The 22,311-nt window shown below is 38.0% G+C and overlaps 1 protein-coding gene and 1 pseudogene across 3 annotated transcripts in view; one reads left to right on the top strand and one right to left on the bottom strand.

Moving 5' to 3' along the window:
• Nucleotides 1–627: 627 nt before the first annotated feature.
• MAPK6 (mitogen-activated protein kinase 6) overlaps nt 628–22,311 on the top strand; it is a 32,286-nt gene continuing 10,602 nt past the window's right edge. The window contains exons 1-3 of one of the 3 annotated variants that reach the window (XM_039889030.1): nt 628–773; nt 17,363–18,552; nt 20,052–20,196. In XM_039889030.1, coding sequence (XP_039744964.1) covers nt 17,998–18,552; nt 20,052–20,196 — 700 coding nt within the window. In that variant the 5' untranslated portion in view covers nt 628–773; nt 17,363–17,997. Of the gene's footprint in view, nt 774–1,216; nt 1,439–17,362; nt 18,553–20,051; nt 20,202–22,311 lie in introns of those variants that run through there. The other 2 variants (XM_039889032.1, XM_039889031.1) reach the window with 2 other exon arrangements.
• On the bottom strand, nt 7,047–7,165 carry LOC120581118 (uncharacterized; annotated as a pseudogene).

The following is a 22,311-nucleotide window of genomic DNA, read 5'->3' as shown; positions in this document are numbered from 1 at the left end:
GTCAAACTGGCCTAGTCCCAGGACCTCCAACAAGCTAGGTGCTCTCCTCCCAGTCTTTGTTCACACTGTTCCCTCTGCAAGAATACCCTCCCCCTCACCTCCTCTGGTTATATCAGTTCATTCTGATCCTGCGAAAAGGTCACGTGGCGACCCCAGTTAGAAGTCCTAATCCACTCTCAGGCTGAATTAACGGCCTTCTTGGCACTTGGCCTCTAACGCGTGTGCTTTTAAATCGGCTGCTGCCTTCTAGCCAGTCGGTCTTCAGGCTCAACCTTCTTGTTCCCGGCCTATTCCTCTTGGATTTCTCAGTGCCTTGCACGTAGTAGGTGTGCACTGAAACGCTCGTAAGCAGTTTGGTCACTTTGTGAGCGGTGGGGAAGGTAGCGGAGCAGAGAGTGCCCGTCTGCCCACCTCCCCGCCGGCCCCCCGGCCCAGCCCACCCAGGCGGCTGACGAGCCCGCGTGCCTCTCCAGCCACCCCCGCGACGCGCGGCGCCGAGTCACGGGCGTTGGAAATTCCGCCGCGTGCAAGCTCACGGGGCCGGGCGGGGGCGGGGGAACCCGTGGAGTGAGCCTGTGACGTGCGGGGGCGTGGCTCCGGGAGGCCGCGCCCCCTCTCCCTCGCCCTCTCTCGCGGGTCGGGGTTACATGGCGGCGACTGCGGCAAAGCGAGAGCCTCGGAGACGCCGCTGCCGCCAGCACAGCCGGAGACCTGAGCCGACACTGGGGGCTGTCCGCGGGCCCCGCACTCCCTCGATGAGTCGGAGAAGTCCCGTGAGTGTGTGTGTGTGCGTGTGCGGGGCGCGCCGGCTGGGCGTCTCGGGAGGGCGCCGCGGCGGGCCCGGCGGCGGCGGAGCCGGCTCCCTCCATTGTGTGTGACCCTCCGGCAGCCGCCGCTCAACAAAGGCGCTTTTGTTTCGTCTCCCGCCCGCCCCCGGCCCGCCCGCCGGCCAGCCCGCTCGGGCCTGGCCGGCGCGTCCCAGCGCGGGCCGGCGGGCGGCGGGCCGGGGTCCCCGCGTGGGGCTGGCGGAGCGGCCGGCGCGCCCCTCCCACCCGGCACGCCCCTCGCCGGCAGCCGGGCCTGGCCGCGCCCGCCTGCTCCCGGGCCCCGCACGCCGACTGCGGCGCTGCTGCCGGCCCCCGCCCCCGGCCCCGCGGGTTCGAAGCCCGGCCCGGCGGGCGGACGGGCGAGGGACGGCGGCCGGGAGGGGCGGCCCGGGGAGCGTGAGGTGGCGCGGAGTCTCGCCTTCCTGGCACGCTGCCTTTCGAAATGCTCCCGCGTCTCCTCCCCCATCCCATTCCGGTGACTCGGCCTCAGCTGACTCCGGCCGGGCAAAGTCTCCAGTGGACTCGGCAAATTGCGTAGCGCACACCACTTACCGGCTCGTCTCAGAGCCCCGAAGTCTTCTGCCCAAGTTTTGAGTCTAGCCATAAATGAGGTACAGAAAAGTCGTCCGAGTCGGAATTCCTAATTTCCTCTCCTATACTGCAGCCTTGCCTTAGCTGCATTCGGGACGTTGAACGGTGGTGGGTCAAAGTACCCAAATGAAAACTTGTTTTGTCAGTTCACTGAAAAGGCCTCCCTGTGCATTTCTATCTGACTTGGTGAGGTGCGTTGAAAAGTAAGGTGTTTTGGCCGCCTTTTCCTTGTCTTAGTAAGACTCGACTGGTTCAGGTGTTATGTCGGAACTCTGTGAAGCAGGATCTTTTTGATTCCTTGTTTTATTTTTTCTTTTGCTTACTCATTGGATAAGATCCAGTGAAGAGAACTGGTGATGTGGAAATAGAAGCCTACTGCATTTGCAGCAGAATTCATGTTCTTCAGTGCTAAAATGCCCTTAAAAGTCAGTCTCGGTATTAACTTTTTTTTATGGGTACAAGACGATTTGTTATGAGAGAAAATTAACAGCGGACAAAATGGAGCACAAACAGCTTCAGGGTAATTTTCTGATTGCTTGATCCCTGTTGCCTTGTTATTTTTTAAAGTTCTGATTGGGCATAGTCCCTCTCTTCAGCGGTGGAAAACTGATATGTAAAGAGTAATCTCACTAGAATGTAGGGTCCAAAGAGGAAACTGCCTAGAAGGTTTCTCTTGGAAATGTCAGATTTTAACGTTTGAAAAATAATTTTGAATTGGATGGAAGAAACTTCACCTATCTTTAACGAGTAGTTAGTTGTTCAAACATGTTTATGAAAGGCTTGCTGTGTGCCAAAGTGCGTAGAATTCTTTCTTTATATACATTACATCAATAAGTATTGCCTTGTGAAACTTGTAAAATTGCTTATTGGTGTTCGAAATTCAGTCGTCTAGGAAATGCCATCGTCTAGGAAATGCCAGATTTGAGCAGGACATGTTATATCACCTAGATATTACTATTCAGGAAAAAAAACTCTGGGAAATGGAGAATTGTTTATAAAAACCTTTATATATGACCATATTTTGGAGTTATTTGCAAAGGAGGATTAAAAGTAGGTTTGTGATTAAGAAAGAATCTAGAGATTGATTTGAAGATCAGTTAATTTTGCAATAGAGAAAGCACATGTTCTAATAATAAGTGTTAATACTAAAAGTGTTGCAGTATTTTGCATAAGTTCATTTAAGCATCGTGAGAATTCGTAACTGACAAAATGGTAAGGTTTGCTGACTCAGGGTACATTGCTGACGGGGATGGGGTCCGGTAGGAGGAAGCTTGAAGTGCTGCAAGTTTTGAGTTGAGTGATGACTCATCCTGCCCACGACTGCTACGTGGCCCCTTTTTTTGTGTGCACTGTATTTTTTTTTTTTAAATGATAGGCTAAAATGTTTCTGTCAGTATTATATTCTCACTCAGCAGGAACCATAGTTTCTCTAAAAAAGTATGCCTTCTTAAATTGCGTTTTAAAAGGTTATCATATGTCCTACAGGTGGAATTTGTAACATTTGTTGAGAAGAAAGGTAAAATTGTTTGTGGGTTGCTGCAGTTAAATGTTTGATACTAGCAGTTCTTTGGTTATTTATTGAGAGCTTTGTTACAGATTATATACAAAGAACAGATAGTATTTTTATGGTGTGGATAGAAATTAACCTTATGTTTTCATTGGTAATATAGAAATTAGTTCAAGTGTGGTAAAGGGGCAGAAATATTTAATCAGATATAGCTCTGAATGTGAGCATTTCATTTCGATGGAATTATACATAATGCTTTCTTTTGATCTATATGAGTTCGGTTTTAATAAAGACAACTTGAAATAGGTATTGTTATAGGCACTGTTTTTTAATGCCTTTTTTTAAAGATAAGCTGATTGTACAGTTCCAAATTTAGGACATACACTGATCACTGATATTTGGTAATTAAGATATTTTGGTTTATTTTAAAAAGCCACCGTTTAGCAGGTTGGCTTAAAAATAAGATTGAGGAAAAAAAGATTGAAAATAGCACTTGGCTTTAAAGGTGAGAAAAAAAAGAAAAAACTCCCCATTTCCTCTTTTTTTTGGTATACTGTTTTATCTTTTCAGAGTGACTTATTTGAAGATTTTTGTGGGCAATAAAGTGTATTGTTAATGTGAATTAAATCTTTGGAGAGATTTTGGAAGAGCATTATATGATTTATGTAGAGGAACTTTAATAAAGTTTAATTCAAACTATATTTCCTACTAAAGGAAATATAAAAATTCAAATATGAAAGTATTATAGATTTGCAAAGCATCCTATCACTTAGAGGTTGAACATGTACTTCCTGTGTGTGTGTGTGTGTGTGTGTTAGAATATAGGTAATCAGCTGTTGTGCATAATTCAGAATTTATAAACAAACTGGATATCTTAGCCTGTCTCTTTTCTGTAAGATATTGCCTTATGAAACGATGAGCCTTCTCACTGCTATCCAGTTCCTTTGTTCACATTGCCCACTTGAACCCCGTGTTTCCCTAGGGCCTCTGTTAATATAGAAGATGCCTCAAAAGTAAATTCTTAGTGGCATTGTTGGCTGCCTCCTTTCAGCTCCTTCAGCCTGTTTTGTGGCTGTTAACATTATTCTACAGCCTGCTAGTGGTATGGGGATTTTGGTCAGTTTTATTGCTCAGAGCCCTGAGACTCTACAAAAACAAGGTTATGGTGGTTAATGGCTTTTTAAAGGGAGTTTCTTTTCATGTGGAGCTGACGGTTTTAAGGTGAAGTGTTGTAGGCTGAATCCAGCATTGTTTTTTTTTCCCTCCATGAACTGCATATTTGGAAAATACAGTGTGCCCCTCTGATAGTTTTTAAAGGTTTGTCTTTCGTACATGTTAACCTTTTAAATCTATTTCTGAAAAATTATAAAGAGATTGCATGTTTACATAGCAAATTTTCCCATTGTTTTTCATTTCAATTTTATATGTCATGGGGGGAAAGGGTATCACAAAAATTGTTAGAATTCTAGCATTTACTTAAGGGAAGAGACTGCCTCTGTAGAGAGTGTGAAATCTCTGTGCATTTAATTCTGCACAACCATAAAATGACAAAATGTTAGTTTTACAGAGGGGTCATAGACATTGACTTTACCCAGGTATGTATATCATTTGGCAGTTAAGGAAACTGAAGTCTAGAGAGATCTAAGACCTTGGTACTCGGAAGTGTGATCCTGGACCAGCAGTGTTAGCATCACATGTGAATTTGTTAGAAGTGCAGAATCTTGACTCCATCTCAAGACCTTCTGAATTAGAATCTATAGTTTAACAAGATTGCAGGCGGTTCACATGTACATTCATTTCTAAAAGCCCTACTAAGTGATATATACATAGTTCCTCAGCGAATTAGTGACTAATTTGGAAAACTCAGGTCTTCTGAGTTGCTCTTTCCTTTGGCCCTTCTGAAAAAAGTCAAAAGGAAATTTGAGGACTTAAGCACTGTCCAGTAGAACTTTCTGTGATGATGAAAGTATTCTGTGCTGTCCAGTGAGGTAGGCACTACCCACATGTGACTACTGAGCACTTGACAAGTGGCTAGTTCACCTGAGGAACTGAATTTTAAATTTTACTTAATTTTATTAATTTATATTTAAATACCTGCATGTAGCTAGTGGCTGTCACGTTGGACAGCACAGATTAAGATGATCTTTGCCCACACTAAATTTAAAATAATCTAAGATGTAATTTAATAACTGATTAGTCTCAGTTTAATTTTCCTTTTCATTTACAAATTGGAGAGATGGTGGTTTTTTAACTACCTACTTTTCTAGTATGCCCAGATAATATTTTAGTAGTTATTATAAAGCAGTGCCAATTTTCTGATTGATACTCCTGTGTTCAGTAGATAATCTGAGTTCTAAGAATGTACATTTTCCCTTTTGTCTCAATAAAGGTATTTTTATACGATTAAACAAATTAAAAAATAGGTGTTAAATAAATGTTTCTCAATTGTTTTGTGGATGGATAGAGAGGACAGTTTTTACCTCTGGCCTAGTATCTCTAGGCTTGTTGGTATTTGTTAATGGCTGCCAGATTGATCTGTTGTTATTTATTTCCAGTTGCAGAAACTTTGAGTGGTTCTTAATCTCCCACCTTATGCAGTGGGAGGAGTCTAACCCTAGAGTAAGTCAGACTTGCCTGTGTCCGAATCTTGACATTTACTGTATGTGTGATTTCAGTTTAGTTGCTTTACCTCTCAGGACATCAGTGCACTTGTTTGTGAAATGAAACTTACAAGGTAGTGGTTCTGAATAACAGAAATAATTTGCGACTTGGAAAATGCCTGGCACTTAACAGAATCTCAGTAAATATAAATTACCTTCCTTTTCCCTCCTGCTTAGCTTTTATAGCCTTCTGTAATTTAGTCGCATGCTTAAGATTCCAAGCAGGCTTAAGACATTCTGATTTTAGGTCTTGTTGGTTCCCACTGGTTAATTTAATTTCGTGCCTGGCTTCATTCATGTCATATCCCTTGTAGATTCCTCTCCTCGTACTCTGACTTTCTTGACTTCTCAAGAACCCATCTCTTGCCCGCATCGTGAATTTTTTCCTTTCTATTGGGTTATCTTTATTAGCATACAAATGTACTCTAGATCTATACTGTCCAATCTGGTAGCCACATTTCAGTTGTTCAGTTACCATATGTGGCTGTTGGCTACCATATTGCACAGTGCAGATATAGAAATTTTTTTATAGACCCTCTCACGATTCCACATTCTTCTCTAGCCACTGCCTCATTTCTCTGATCCTGTTTCAAGCAGATTTTCACTAGTTGTCTTTGTGTGCTCTTTCCACTTTCCTTGAGGCTCTTCAGCTTACTCTAGACTGGCTTTTCGCACCAGCTCACCACTGAAATTGTTCTAGTCCAGATTACCAGTGAGTTACATTTACCAAATCTATATTACAGTATCTTGTAGCACCATTCAATATAGTTGACCACTGTTTTCTGCCTGTTTACTTGCTTCTCTTAGCTTATGAGACACATAGTCTCCTTGTTTTTCTTGTACCTCTTCATACTTTTTTATTGGCTTCTTTCCTCTACCTGCTTCTAAGTATTGGCATATTCCAGTCCTGGGCTTTTTTTCCCCTGCTTTCTCTTTCTAAATTCTTTCCCTAGGTGGTCTCATTCAGCTTACTGTTTTAAATACTACCTACATGTGGGTAATTCTTAAATTTATGTTTCTGGTTTAGACTTCTTGTTTGAGTTCCAGACGCATTATCCATTTGCCTGCTTGATATTACTACTCAGTTATTTAAGTAGACATTGTCTAAATAGATTTAATAACCAGATATGGAGCTCTTTCTCCAATATTGTTCTTCTCCCAGTCTTCCCTATCTCAGTAATTGGCATCTAGGAGTTACCATTGAATCATCTTGTTCCCTTATCCCTCATATCTACTCCATCACCAAGTTTTCTTGGTCTCCAAAAATCATTTGAATCTCTCTCATCTTTGATATATTCATTCCTACCAGCTTAGTGTCAGCTACCGTCATCTCACATGGCCTACTGAAATAGCTTTTTTTTTATTCTTTCTTTCTTTTCTTTTTTAACAGGCAACCCTTGGTTGACCTCACGGATTGAAAAGACCTTGTCAACTTTCAATCTCTTATTTTTTATTTTTTTGCGCCTACGGCCCCTGGTCTTCCTAAGTGGTCTCCCATCCAAGTACTAGCAAGGCCCGACCCTGCTTAGCTTCCGAGATCAGATGGGATCGGGCTTGTTCAGGGTGGAATGGCCATAGAATGAAATAGCTTTTGACTGGTCTCTGCTTTTACACAGCTGTCTTCTTCAGTTAATTCTCCCAGTTGCCAGAGTTATCTTTTTAAAATGTAAGTGAAAGCATACCAATTGTCTGCTTAAAACCCTTCAGTGGTTTTCCTTATCTCTTAGTTATAAAGTTGAGAATCCTGCCTCATGTGTTCCTCACTACCTATCCAGTCTTATCTCCACATTAGTTCCCACTCTCTTTGCTCAAGACACTATGGTTATACTGGCATCTTTTTCTTCATAATACCAAGTTCTGTATTGCTTTAGGTCATATTTGCTGTTTTCTCTGTTTGGGATGCTCTTCTCCCATCTCTTAGCCATGCTGGTACTGTCTCCTCATTTAGATTTCAGCTCCTTAAGTGGCCATTTCCCAGCCACCCAATCATAGCACTTGGCCATATCCGGTTATTAATTTACTTGTTTTTTAATCTTTCCTCACTAGAATGTAAACTCTTTGGAAACAGAAGAACCTTAACTGTCTTATTCTCCACTGTACCATCAAACAGTGCCTGGCACATGCCAAGTGCTCAGTAAATTTTTGTGGAGTATATAAAATGTTTGTTTGATTCCTTTAAACTTCTAAAGAGAAGATGTATGTTAAGATAGCATTGTAATTAATGTAACATGATTCTGGTTGGGGTCTTTGACCTCTCAAGTACTTTATTGGTTCAGTTTCAGAAACTTAAACAGGATCTGAATATTAGATGGTAGTATTATGCTAGGGTTAATTTCCTGATTTTGATGGTTATATTTGGTTATGCAGAAGAATGTCCTATCTGTAGGAAATATTTACTCTCAAAGAATTAGGGTGTGTGTGTGTGTACTGTATTTGTCAATAAAAAATTGCGTTATTATTTGAGAGAAGATCATGGGTTTCAGTTTATAAACCTGAGGTTCATATCCTGGCTCACTGATGTGTGATCTTGAATGCATTATTTAAATTCTCTGAAGATCTTAAGACCCATTTTGCAATGTCGTTAGGAGGATTTAGTGTAAGAGTATATATGCCTGGCACAGTGTTTCACACATAATATATTCTTAATGAAGCTTGCCGTTGTCCTTACATTCTTTTAAAATTCAAATATTAAAAAAGTTTTTATTCTCATGTTCAAGCTTTATAATATCAACAAATACTTTAAAAATTAATTGCTTTTATTATAGTTGATAAAATGGGATAAATGTATATCAAATATGTTATTTAGGTCTTCAAATTAGAATTTTTGGACCTTATTTCATTAACATAATCTTTCAATATTTTAAAACTTTTAAAGAAGAAAGTAGAGCCCTTTGAAATTAAATTTCAATTAAAATGTATATATTTATCTTGATTAACATGTTAATTTCCATTTCCTTTGGAATTGTCACTGAGTCTGTGGTTTGTTAATCTGTTTGTATTATTGTTGTAAAAGTACACAACTGCTTGGCAAAATAAGTCATTACTTACTATTGGTGATTTATTTAGTTTTCTCTTTTCCCTTCCCTTTACTCTCCATTGATGGACATGTTTTTAAGTAAGCATAATGATCAAAACAGGTGTTTAGAAATGACCCATGAGACTTTCATTAGTTATCAGTCTCTTTTAAATAATATAAGCTATTTCACTGATATTTTAAACCTTACCCATTACATGATTAATTTTACCCTTTTCTGGCCCTTCGTGCACTTATTGTCTTGTATTTTGCTTTTACGTTTGCATTAAACCCATGATACATTATTTTTGTCTTACAAAATAAGTCTCTTAGAGATATTTAAACATGCAGATAGATTTTTTTTTAAAGGCCTTTTACGTTTTCCCTTTACCCATTCTTGGGATTTTGTTCCTTCTGTAGATCTGGGACTCCATTTGGTGTCATTTTTCTTCAGCCTAAAGAACTTCTTTTAGTATTTCTTATAGTGAAAGTCTACTGGAGACAAATTCTTTCTGCTTTTGTCTCTTCGAAAATGTCTTTATTTCATCTTAATTTTTGGAATATATTTGCCTAGATAAAAAATTTCGAGTTGATAGTTTCTTTTTTCTTTTGGTGCTTGAAAGATGATGTTCTGTTGTCTTCTCACTTTTACTGTTTCTAGTGCTCTGTCAGCCATTATTCCTATTGTTCCTTCCCTAGTTTATACTTTTTCTCTTTTCTCTGGTTGCTCTTAAGCGTTATCCACACCCCTTTTCAACAGTTCAACTGTGATATGCCTAGATATAGATTTCTTTGTGTTTATCCTGCTTCTGGTTCATTGAACTTCTGGGTCTGTGTGTTGTCCTTTATCAGTTTTGGAAAGTTTTTGTCCATTATCTTTTTATATACTTCTACCCTACCATCTTTCTGAGCCTTGAGGCTCTCTGCTTTTCAGCCTAGCTGCCAGCTCTTCGGACTGCTTACACGTTTTCTTTTGCTTTCTAGTCCTATCTCAGGTTTTCTTTACCCCATGTTTTGCCTTATTTCTTTGCCTTAGTCTCAGAATGCTTCAGAAGGGTTTGTTTATCTTATGCTTCCTTGTCCCCCACTTTCAGAGGGCAGCTTGGACATGGTAGAGGCCCTTATGCTGAGATTCTCATTTTTCCTGTCTTGTCCTTAGACTTTTGCACTCAGTGAGGATGCATGGAGGAAAGAGTTGGCAGTTAGGGCTTGTAACTGGGCCTTCTCTGAATTATAATCTGTTATCTGAATCCACATGTAGCTTTTCAAGTTGGTTATAAATTTGGCTGGTTTCTTCTTAATCTTGTTAGTGGAAAATTCTTTGTTCTGCCACTTTGCTAGGAATGAGAATAGCTGTGGTCTCTGCTCTTATGAAGGGCTTGCCATTTTCTGGAATTTAATTTATTTAGTTTTCTTTGCATCCTTAGTTTTTTGATTTTTTTTAAAACTATGATTTTGTAGCTTATCTATCTTGTCATGGCTTAAAGGGTGAGAGTAATAGTGTCTTGCACTTTTCTGCATTCTAATTGCAAATGGAAATCCTGAGCCTCTCATTATAATTATAAAATTTTAGAGCTAGAAGAAACTATAGAGATCATATAGTTTAGCTACATTGTTTACCTGATGAGGAACTGAGACCTAGAAATGCGAAATGCTTTGTTTGCGAGCTTATTAGTTACAGATCTGGACTAAACATCAGATCTCTAACTCACGGTTTTTTTTTTCCCCTTTTAATATGGGCTTAGTGAAAGCAGACAGGAATTTTTCAAAGTGCCAAACTCTAGTGTGAATCTGATAGGAAACTTATACTCTTCTTTGTATCTTGCGAGCTTTGTTTGGGTCTGGAGAAAATGAGAAACAAAGGAGGAACGATATTCCAGAAAAGTTATATGCCTTTCTGAATCAGTTTTTAAAAACTGGGTACTCTCCAACTAAGCATGTAGTTTTCTCTGTTTGATCAGAGTCCAGAAATATTTCATATGGTCTTGCACAATGTAGCCTTCTTTAGACCCTCACCAGGGTTAGCTCAAAAATTATAGCAATTATATTGGATATGCACTCTGTAAAGCTGTGGTGCTAGATGCCATAGACCCTGCTGGGATGGACTGAAGAATAGTAAAATCAGTAATGTTAAGGTCTTGCATATCTTCATGATATCTTCTTGGTATTACATGAAATGATAGGACTTTTTATAGAACCCTGCTTGTCTGATTATATAAGACATTATTTCAGTGTCACAATCCCTCCCCACTACCTCAACAAAACAACAGGAGCTGTAACAAAACTGAAGTGTTTTTGTTTCTTCAGTGGGTTGAAATCAATTGCTTTCTTCATGTTTTGGCAGACCTATATGTTCACCATAGAGTGAGGCTCCTGGGAGAATGCCTGGGAAGCACCATATCTAGGAGTCATCACTGATGTTGCTTCATGATAGGTCAGATTCTGAAAAAGTTGAGAGTAGGGTTTGTCTTCTCTAAAACTTCCTAATATCAAGTAGAATATGCTATTTACATTAATTCATTCAGTATAGTTTTTAATGTGCCTACTAAGTATGAGGTACTAAGCTCAGAAAACGTCAGTAAAACTACTTCATCCCAAATCTTTCATTTTAAAATAGAGCTACAACAAAGGTGAGGGGAATGGTGCCGTGGTAGATGAAGAGTAGATCTGAAGAATAGAGATTCATTAGATTGGGAAAGATGAAAAAGACAAGGGAAGGAGAATACTGTTAGAAAAGAAAGAACAAATGTTAGTGGGACAGGGAGGAATCCACTATAATGCTCTAGGAGTATGCACTCCATGAGGTTAGGTGGATTTCTTTTTTTAAAAACTGTTTTGACCCCTGGTATACCTTAATTTCTAAAACAAGGCCTGGCATATGATATACACTCAGTAAGGTTTTGTTGAATAAAAGTAATGGATGGATGGAAGAATTAAAGCTGTTTTAGTCAAAACTTTTTAAAACATCTTGGTTCTCTCTGCTTTTGGGACCATGTTGGGATTACATTTCTCACCTCCCTTGAAGTAGGTGCAATGGTGTTAACAAAGGTTAATAAAATATAAATAGAAGCAAAGTCTGTCATTTTTAGATGGAAGCTTTAGGTACCAGTGAAATATTCTCACTTTCTCTCTGACACAGTGAGTGGAAATGGTAGCGAAGGTAGCTACTTTGACAGCTTGGATGACAGATAATGTGAAACTTGTTACATGAGCAAGACTTAAAACTGTTTTTTTAAGTCACTGGGATTTTGGGATTATTCATTACTAATCTATCCTGACTGCTACAGAAATTTGTATTAATTCTCATCATGTTGGAATCCTCAGCTGTCCAAAGGTACTTGAAGAGGGAGGCTACCTACATGTTTACTGCTTGTGTATTTGCTCCAGTGTTTCCTTAATGTTGGGAGAAGAGTCAGAAATGAGGGCTTGGGCAGGAGGAAGATAGAGGGAATGAAGAGTTATTATTATTTTTAAAATTTTAGCCATAAATTTGTCAAAGGCATTGTGTTTTTATAATGTTTAGTATACAGCAATTTCAATCACATTTCCCCTGTTCCGGGTATACCACCATAATAAGTGCTTGGGAATAAAAGTCAGTGAAGTAAAAGACTTGTATTGTGCTTTCATAGATTAGAGACTTTTAGAATTAGAAGGATCTTTAGAGATTGTTTGATTAGTTTATCTGGTCTGTAAAGTTCTGACATTCCAATATGGATACCCAAGAGTAAATAGAAACGAAATGTAACACAATGGCATTTATTTTATAATGGCTTTTTAAAGTCAAAGGCAAATGAAAGTCCCGGATGTTAATATGTATTTAGGAAAAGGTTAAGACAGTTTAAGAACAGAAGTTGGGAATGCAAAAGTAGGTTTTTTTGGTTTTTGTTTTTAAATTGGATACAGTGTTTGAAGCTATGTAAATCTGTCTTTGAAAGTTTGTCCCTGAAGCTAACAGTAGTTACTGGTAGTAGGCAAAGCCTGTTAGGTTTTGGTGTTTTAGTTTTAAGGTCCTCCCTCCCACCCCAGGTTCCTAAGATCATTCACTCACACTATTTTGCACTCTGGGCCTCCTTGAGGTCCAGATCCTGAGAGGGATAACTCTTAGGGCCACCTTACATTAGGGGCAAGGGCTTTGTCAAGAATGCATATGGGCAAGCATTTAAGCTGTAGCCTTTGGCCTTCTCTGCCTTAAAAACTTAGTAGCTTTGATGAGAGCTTGAGGCATGATTTAGAGAAGGGTGAATTTGTGTGCCAGGGTTAGGAGACAGTCCTAGGTGAACATAAGTGGAGCATAACCTTTCCAGTCTGTCCAAAAGCAGCTGGGTTTTGGCTGAGAAGATGAGGGGCTGTCTGGATTCCAGTTAACTCAAATTACTCACTTGGTCTTGGAGAAGTGCAAAATAGGCAAGAGCTGTTGAGGAAGTAGAAGACGAGAACTGTCAGTGAATGTGATCAGGTCAGATGACCGTTGTCAGAATTTAACCTGAGAAGCTGCAAAGTGGAAGATGGAAGAGGAAACCAGAAAAGTAACCTTTATGTTTAAGGCTCTCCTCTCAAACTTGTTTTACACATTCAGACTCCCTTTCTGACACAGGCCAAGTTCTTACTAGATAAGAAGACAAAGAAAATTCAGTTTCTATAGAGTAGGGGTAGGAGGGGATGGGACATTGTGAAATTATTCTACTGTCTTTTATTTATTTCTTTTGCATTTTATAACTTTACTTCATATAATTAGGCTTAACTCAGAGTACTTATATTTCTTTTGGTGGGGAGATATGCTAAATGACAGAAAGCAGGAGATAATTTAGGGAAGACAGTTGTGGCTAATGCATTAGGGAAGACAGTTGTGGCTAATGTATTTTCAGGGAACTGTTTTATAAACATAGAAAGCTGGTACCCAGCCTGGGCTATATAAAGAGCTTTTACTTCCAGGTTATGGTGAATCACTGAAAGACGACCACAGGGAAAGCATAAGCCAACTTCATTTTTAAAAATCATGCTCTGTATTTCACTTTATTCACCAAATTGTTGTTAAAAACTAAACAACATTGACTCAGCTAATTAAAATGTAATGACCTCTAAGCAGTACAATATCAGCACTGAGGCTGATAGGAATGAGTAAAATTTGGAGGTAGAGAAATTGGAAAAATGCTGGGACGGGTTATTTTAAATTACTATCCTGTCTTAGTTTTCCTTTTCCTCCCTTGAAGTGTGTGGAAAGTACAGAAGGAATATGGAACCCCATATCTTTCTTCAGTCTAAGCCTTGAACTTTGCTTTTATAAAGTTAAACATGAAAGACGGTAGAGAAAATGGTGTAAGTGAGACATATGTAGAGGTCGATGTGGATGGAGGATGCCCTGACCAGTAATCTACTGGTCCAGTTGAGTTGTACCTGCATACTTTAGTCAGGCCAATGGAGCTCCATGATTGATGTGAAAGATGGGGTGGATGGAGGGATCTGGATTTAGAAAATAACTGTCATAATGGTCAAAGTAATAAGGAGGAAGCTATTTTCATGGTCACTAAGAGTGAGCGTGGGAATTCTCTGCTTTTTTATGGCTCCTAGAGGCACACATTCTAACTTCCCTAATTAGGTCAGATCCCCCAGTGTGTATGCTCTCATAGCATCCTACACCATTCCTTTGTACCATTTGTCCCCTTTGCATCCCCTTTTTTCCTGGTTTTTTTTTTTTTTGTTTAATTGTTTGTCTCCAACCATACTGTAAACTCCATGAGGGTAGGGCTCAAGTCTGTTTTTACTTAACCATTTTATCCTAGATCCCTAGTATATTGACAGATATATAATATATAATTAGCAAACACTTGCTCTGAATGGAGTGTGACTGAATTAGAAACATTACTGGATCTATTTTATCATTCAAAAGTATAACATTACCTCCAGCTTTCCAAGCTCCTGGATGAAAAGTTGCTCCAATAGCTTTTGGTCTAATGGATATTGAAGGACTCCGAAGAATACTGAGTAATGAGGCAGGTCACTGGGCAAACACTACTATTGTAAATAATGGATTCTTTTTTCTTTTTTCCCCAGAGTTTTTATTAGTGCAATCCTCACTGTCTATTGGAAGCAGTTTTGTTGATATTACCTTCTCCCTTTAGAATGGCCTCATATTTGTGAAAAGTCTGTTCAGGGCTTTCAATATAGTTATCATCTGAATCTATAATGAGGACTCTGCAGTTCTCAGCCTAGGCACAAGCTCCAGCTTTCCTTAAGATGAAATTTTACCCACTCTGCGCCTGTAAGGTGCTGATCAGTCACAGATTTCTGAAGAGGCATTTGCATCCTTTTACTTGTTTCTGGTCTGTGATGCTTCCTGGTCTCGCTAAAATTTAAAGGGCAGATGTGGATGGGGGGTTTTGAGTAGAAATCTTTCATTCTCATGGCTTTCTATAATAATCTGGCTGCAGTTCCTACTATAGTGCTATTCTGTCAAGTACTAATGTCGTTTTTGAAAAAGCATTATTTGTGCTTGACTGACTGCTCTGTTAATGAACTAGAAGCTTCAGTGAAGAGAGTACTTAGAGATTTTACTGTTCTTATGTCAAGTCTGTAGAACTGACTTAAAAATGTACATTTATCAAAAACTTAACTGAACTTTAAGGAATTGCCTACATTAGGGCAAAAAGGTAGGAGATATGAACAACCATTTTATTTCAGGTGAGGGCTAGAAATGTAAAACTTCAGAAATACAGGAACCTTTGAAAAATACTGTTCTAGGATTTTTGATGGGGAACAAGAAGTATTAACATGTATACAAAATAGAAAAAATTGACGGGATACACTATATTAAAGCCCTTTAAATTTTTGAACTATTTTTTTAATTCAAAAGTTTATTTGCATACTTTAACTTTTAAATGTTTTACTACAAACAGATGGATAAACTACAGAATTTTTAGAAGTCTTTTTTTCTGATTTTTGAGAAGCAGACAAAAACTTGCAAAAAGAAGAAACTATATTGTAGTAAGACAAAGAAAGGTATTATGCTATTATTGTCCTTTACAATATTAAACAGATACAAGAAGTGTTCATATTTACTAAAATAACTCAAGGATAGTATCAATTCTTATGTTGCTATAAGAATCATTTATGTACTTAGCCTCTGAGTATCATTGATTTCTCTTTCACACATTTCCACGTTTGTTGATTTCTCACAATTAAAGATTTGCTCAGGTTGAGGCAAGAGCTGTTACCTTATATTTTTTAGAATCTTGTATTTCCATATGTGAAGTATGTAGGGCTATGATGCAGGCAGGCAATAAAGGCAGATTTCCCTATTGAATAAAAGCTTTACTATTGTGAAACAGCGATGTGTTTGAGAGCCCTAGCTGTTCTCTTAAGCCACACCTGAAGGTGAATGAAATTTGTCACACCTTCATGTTCAGAATGGGCTGCTTTATTTCATACACTGATAGTTTCTCATTGCCCTGTGAGTAAAGGAATATTATACCTGTCCCATGTCCAATCCCTTCAGACCCATTCAGAAAATAACACTGTATATATACCTACAACAGCTTTAAGATGAAAAGTCAGCAACAGGAAGCCTTTCCACTTAAGGGTTAGGCTGTATTACTTGCATATACATTAAAATGAGTTACTACATTGGCCTCCTAGTTGTTTCTCAGACATGGTACTCAAGTTCACCCTTACTGCTTGCCCCTCTGCCTGGATAGTAACTCCCACCAAGCATCCCTAAGGCATATCCACTCCCTTAACTTCATCCTTTAGAGCCTTGCTCCAAAACCACTTTATCAGAGAGGCATTCTGTAACCACCCTTCCTGTCCCCTTTGTCTGTTTTATTTTTTTCTACATCACTTAATGCCATCTGACATCTGTGTGTTTTGCTTATTTATTGGGCTGTCTTTCCTATAATGAGCTCTTCAGATAAATACTGCCTAGCTATATAAGATTCTAATAATTTGTCATACTTCAGTTTTTAAAAAATAACACATTAAAGATATAGTTGAAGCATGCTATGTAACCCCACCCTGATCCTTATCCCTTTCTTCATTCCTTAAGGAAATTATTATCATGAATTTCTCATGTTTTTTCTACTTTTGCTACATAATATAGCATTATTTTGTATGTTTATGACCTTGATATAACTGATTTCAGCATGGACTCTTCTGTCTGCAGTTTGCTTTTTAAATGTAGTGTATGTTTGGTTATTTCAACCATCTCTCTTCATTTTCACTACTGTGTAGTAGTCCACTAAATGATTATAACTCATTTATTCTGATGTTGTTGAAAGTTTGGCTATTTTTAATATTTGCCTTTACAAAACAAAAATGAGCATTGGTATGTCAATTTTTAAGCATTTTCATAGGGAATATTCCTTGAAGAAAAATTGCCAAGTCATAGGTATGCTATTTATTTATTCTTTTATGTTTCTCATGTTTTACCCTTCAAAAATTCTAAAGAATTCCGTAGAAATATTATGAAATTTTCTTCCTTTGCTTATGGGTACTTAAGAAATAATATTACGTAATGAACCTAAATATTATTAAAGAATCTAATATGGTGGGATCTGGAGTCTGAGCTGATACATGTGAATTGTTTACAATATGGATAGCTATTTTTGATTGATGGTAGGTAATTTTTCCATTTAGTGACTATAAATAAGTAAGTTTATTAAACCAGTTGTAATTCATAGCTAAATGCCCAACTCGTGTCATTTTACAGAGATGAAGAAAAGAGCATTTCCTACAGTGGTGACTCTTTTCTTTCTTTTTTCTCATCCCCCAGGTTGTATCGGAGTAAGATGGACGGTAGCTTTGATTGTGATTGTGGTGAGCTGGAGCCACCTGATCACTAACAAAAGACATCTTCTGTTAACTAACAGCTGCCAGGGCTTCCTGTTGAAATATACAGCAACCAAGGAAGAAAAGAAGCGAAACGGAAATAGTGCTTACCAGCACCTTAGAATGATGCTGCTCAGGACCAGTCCAACACTGAATGTATCTGCACTGTGAGGAGAATGTTCATAGAAGCCTGTCGTGTGCATATTTATTCACATTTTTGTTAAATGTTAAATCGTTTAGCACAGTAAATCTGAGTGCATAGTATGTCATTTCATTCCGTTTGAGTTTCTTGAGTGTTTTCTTTAAATGTCTGCAGAGTTGCTGCCCCTTTCTTGAACTATGAGTACTGCAATCTTTTTAATTCTCAATATGAGGAGAGCTTTTTGAGCTTTAAATCTAAGGGGAACTCAACAGGCCTGGTTGGCATATGCAATGAACATCAAGAAACCATCTTGCTGTGGAAGCAAAATTATTTTTCTTCTCCCTTTTTGAAAGATCTTTCCTTTTGATGCCAGTTTTCTTCCTTGTTTACACAAGTTCAACAATTCGAAAGGAAAAGGCAATAGTAAGGGTTTCAAAATGGCAGAGAAATTTGAAAGTCTCATGAACATTCATGGTTTTGATCTGGGCTCTAGATATATGGACTTAAAACCATTGGGTTGTGGAGGCAATGGCTTGGTTTTTTCTGCTGTAGACAATGACTGTGACAAAAGAGTAGCCATCAAGAAAATTGTCCTTACTGATCCCCAGAGTGTTAAACATGCTCTACGTGAAATCAAAATTATTAGAAGACTTGACCATGATAACATTGTGAAAGTGTTTGAAATTCTTGGTCCTAGTGGAAGCCAGTTAACAGATGATGTGGGCTCTCTTACCGAACTGAACAGTGTTTACATTGTTCAGGAGTACATGGAGACAGACTTGGCTAATGTGCTGGAGCAGGGCCCTTTACTGGAAGAGCATGCCCGGCTTTTCATGTATCAGCTGCTACGTGGGCTCAAATATATTCATTCTGCAAACGTACTGCACAGAGATCTCAAACCAGCTAATCTTTTCATTAATACTGAAGACTTGGTGCTGAAGATAGGTGACTTTGGTCTTGCGCGGATCATGGATCCCCATTATTCCCATAAGGTATGTGGAAAGCCAGCTGAGGTAGACCTTTACTGATGTACATCATTAGGAATAAGTCCTTGTAGTTCCTTGTCGTTCTTTTATATATTGTGGCAGAATTTTTAGTTAATTGTATTGAACTTTAATAGTACCCTTTTTTTCTGATACAGGTCTACCTTCATTCATAATCTCCTTGTGTTTGAAATGAAGGTCTGGTGGGATCCTATTTATACACAAATTCCTAAAAGTGTACTGTTATTTATTATAACTGAAATTCTCCCTAATTAAAAGTACGATATAGTCTTATATGTTTAGGGCAGAAATGTTGTCCTATCTGAAGGTAAGGGTATGCTATTTCACCTTTTAGGTCTTCTTTTGTCCCTTTGAGTCTGTTCTATTCAGTTTATGCCTTATATAGGCAAACTTAATTTAGTTTGAAATTTAAATTCATGTAAATATAAAATAGGCAGTACAGATAACCAAAAGGATTCATAATAACTTGGATAACAACTTGCCTTTGTACAAGGTGTTAATATTTTCCTAGCCAAACCACAGTCTTGTAGTTTTCAAAGGAAGTGGTGTGCAGGACCCTGATGTTTAAAATATAAAAGTGGACCTGCTTTGGTTATAAAGAACCCCTAGGAGCCCTGCTTGTTGGGCTTCCCATAGCATATGTCTAAAATAAACAAATCTTTTCATTCACAGCATCAGCTCACATTAAGTATAACTTACCAAAAAAACCCCCAAAAACCAAAAAACCTTTAACACAGAAATTGAGTACTGAAATGGATGACCACATCCTCTTTATCAGTAACAGTGTGAAGTATTGTGGATAGCACTGAACTCAGAGTTACACTATCTAAAATTGAGTTCATTTCTACATCTAACTAAGCTATATGACCTGAAGCAGATTCCTTAGTCTGTTATTGCCCCGTAAGATGGAGTTAATATCTGCATTCAGAATTTCTCGGTTGTTTTGAGGATGAAATAAGGCAATATATGTATAACTGTTTTAGTCAAATGCTTTATAAATGTAAAGTAGTAAAATTGATTAGGAATGGGATGTATAGTAGAGCCAGGTCCCCTGGGTTGTCAGTGATGAGGTTAGCATTGGTTTATAAGTAGAGTCTCTGGTGTTTTTCTCTACCTTTTATTGATTTGAGGCATAACTGCTCTTTAAGATTTGAAGTGAAAAATAGCTCCTCTTCTGACACATGCTTTGAATGTGTGGTGTAGAATCAGCGCTAGATTCTTATAGTATATCTTGGTCTGCAGACTTCATGTGAACATCTTTTAGGTGGTATACCCCAGGGGGAGTTTAACCTCTTTTCAGCCTCAAAGGTGCAAGAGCCTTGAAAATAGGCATAGAAATAACAGTATTGTTTTAGGATTCCACAATTATGGTGGGTTCTTTTTGTTTTGTTTTGTGTTTTGGTGGATCAAGGAATCTTTAATGAGTCAAGTTTTATGTACTGTTCTTCAGCTAAAATAAAAAACTAAAGTATGTTTTTGTTTTTCAGGGTCATCTTTCTGAAGGATTGGTTACTAAATGGTACAGATCTCCACGTCTTTTACTTTCTCCTAATAATTATACTAAAGCCATTGACATGTGGGCTGCAGGCTGCATCTTTGCTGAAATGCTGACTGGTAAAACCCTCTTTGCAGGTTAGAAATTTAAAATATGTGTAAAAAAAAATATCCCAAAGAGAAATAATTTTGCTTGTATCTGTGAAGCAAGATTTATGTAAGTTTTAAAATAATTTATTATAGTCTGGACTATTAAAATGAAAAGATAAAATGTTTTTAACATTTAAAAAAATGAGAAAACTTATTCACATATTCACTGAATTGTTCACTCAGTAAAATTAGAATTCTAGTGTTCTTTTGTATCATCTTATTTCTTAAATGTAATTTTGTGTTTTGTAGTTCCATAATACTTGTTGGTCATCTGTGTTAACTGATACCTGATTGCTTATTTCTGTCACTAATTGTTACTTCCTGGTGAAATTTTTTAGCTTCCATTGAAAATCCATTAATTCTTTCTTTGCCCACCTCCCAATCACCCCTGTTGTTTGAACTGCCATATCCTGTAGCCTGACTGCTGTGATCTTTCAGAAACAACCAAACAAGTCATTTTTTGCTGAATTTGGTGTTATAAGGGATTCTAAAGATATGTGAGAGAGAATTTAGTCAAGATGAGAAGAGATGAATAATCCACAAAAAACACCAAGTATCATAAAGCAAAATATGAGTTTGTATAAAATTAGTATAGACTGTAAGCTATACACTTGAGAAGCTAGAGACTACATCAGTGATGGCTGGAACGGAAGGTATAAAGGAGTCAAAGGATTTTTCACTACATAAGGATAGTGAAGAATTTTAACGAAGAGAGAGAAGTAGTATCTACTTAAGGGTGTCTATAAAAATAAGGGAATGAGCTTGGTGTTTTCATAAATCAGTAAGAAAAGTTTGATGGAAGCAAGGTATCAAATAATAATGAAGATATTTATGACTAGTTAAGATGGGGCCAGAATACTTAGAAAGTAGGCAGAGGAGTTTCCATTTGAAAAACTAGGAAATAGTAGGATACTGAAGATATTTTTAGAGAAGTGATGTGATGGTAGTTTAGGTTTTTTCTCTTTTGTCCTTTTTTTCTAACTAGTCTTATTAGAGTGGTCCCCTCAGCACTCCAGTTTGTACTAAGAGCAGAAGGAAAGGAATGGAGCAGGATCTGCTTACAAAAGGATTAATAAGAGAAAGCTTAGAGTGCATAGGAGAGTGCTGTTGACAAAAGGATGGTATTCATAAATGTCCTTAAAATTCTTTGTTTAATGCTGATACTTGTTGCAGCACTAGCTTACATAGTATTAACCAATCTTTTGTAATTTTTCCCCTAAATTTATCTGAAATTTCTTCTATGATGTATGATAGTGATTGTATTTCAAGTTAGAAGACTATGAGGACATACCAGTGATTCCTGGAAACTAAATCGTTAAGTGATTCGAATTTTTTCTGAGGAACAATACTGTAATTGGAGGTTATATTCCTGATATTCAAGTACCTTCCAGCATATATAAATTATTATTTGTTGCTGTGTGATAAATCACCTCAAAACTTAGTGACTTATACAACAAAACTACTATATCACAGTTTCTTTGGGTCAGGAATTTGGGAGTGGCTTTACTAACTAGGTAGTTCTAGCTGAGATTCGCTTAGTCAAGTGTTAATTGGGGCTGTTAACACTTGCCTGGGGTAGGAGGATCTACTTCTACCTAACTGACATGACTATTAGCAGGAGGCCTCAGTATCTCACCATGTGGGCTTCTCCATAGGACCTTTTAAGAGTCTTCACCATATGCCAGCTGGCTTCCCCTAGAAGAATGAATGATCCAAAAGAGAGCAAGGAATATCTTTTCTAAAAAAAGTTCTATCAAGATATACTTCACATACTATATAATTTACCCATTTAAAATGTACAGTTCAATTTTTTTAGTATACTCACAGAATTGTATAACCAACTAATTTTAGAATATTTTTGTTCTTAAAAGATACCTTGTAACCATTAGCAGTGTCATATAATAACACTTTAACTCTCTGAAAAAATGCCACACCATCTTCCAAAGGGGTTGTACCACTTTACATTCCTAATAGCAATATGTGAGAGTTCCAGTTTCTCCACATTCTCACTAACACTTATTTAAAATGTAGTCTGTCTTATTGTGTCTGTCTTTTTGCATATGAAGTAGCGATATAAAGTAGTATATCATTGTGATTTTGAAT

This window comes from Pteropus medius, unplaced genomic scaffold (assembly GCF_902729225.1).
Source record: "Pteropus medius unplaced genomic scaffold, Ma_sr-lr_union100, whole genome shotgun sequence".
Classification (NCBI taxonomy): Eukaryota; Metazoa; Chordata; class Mammalia; order Chiroptera; family Pteropodidae; genus Pteropus; species Pteropus medius.
This window is presented reverse-complemented; position numbering and strand designations above follow the sequence as displayed.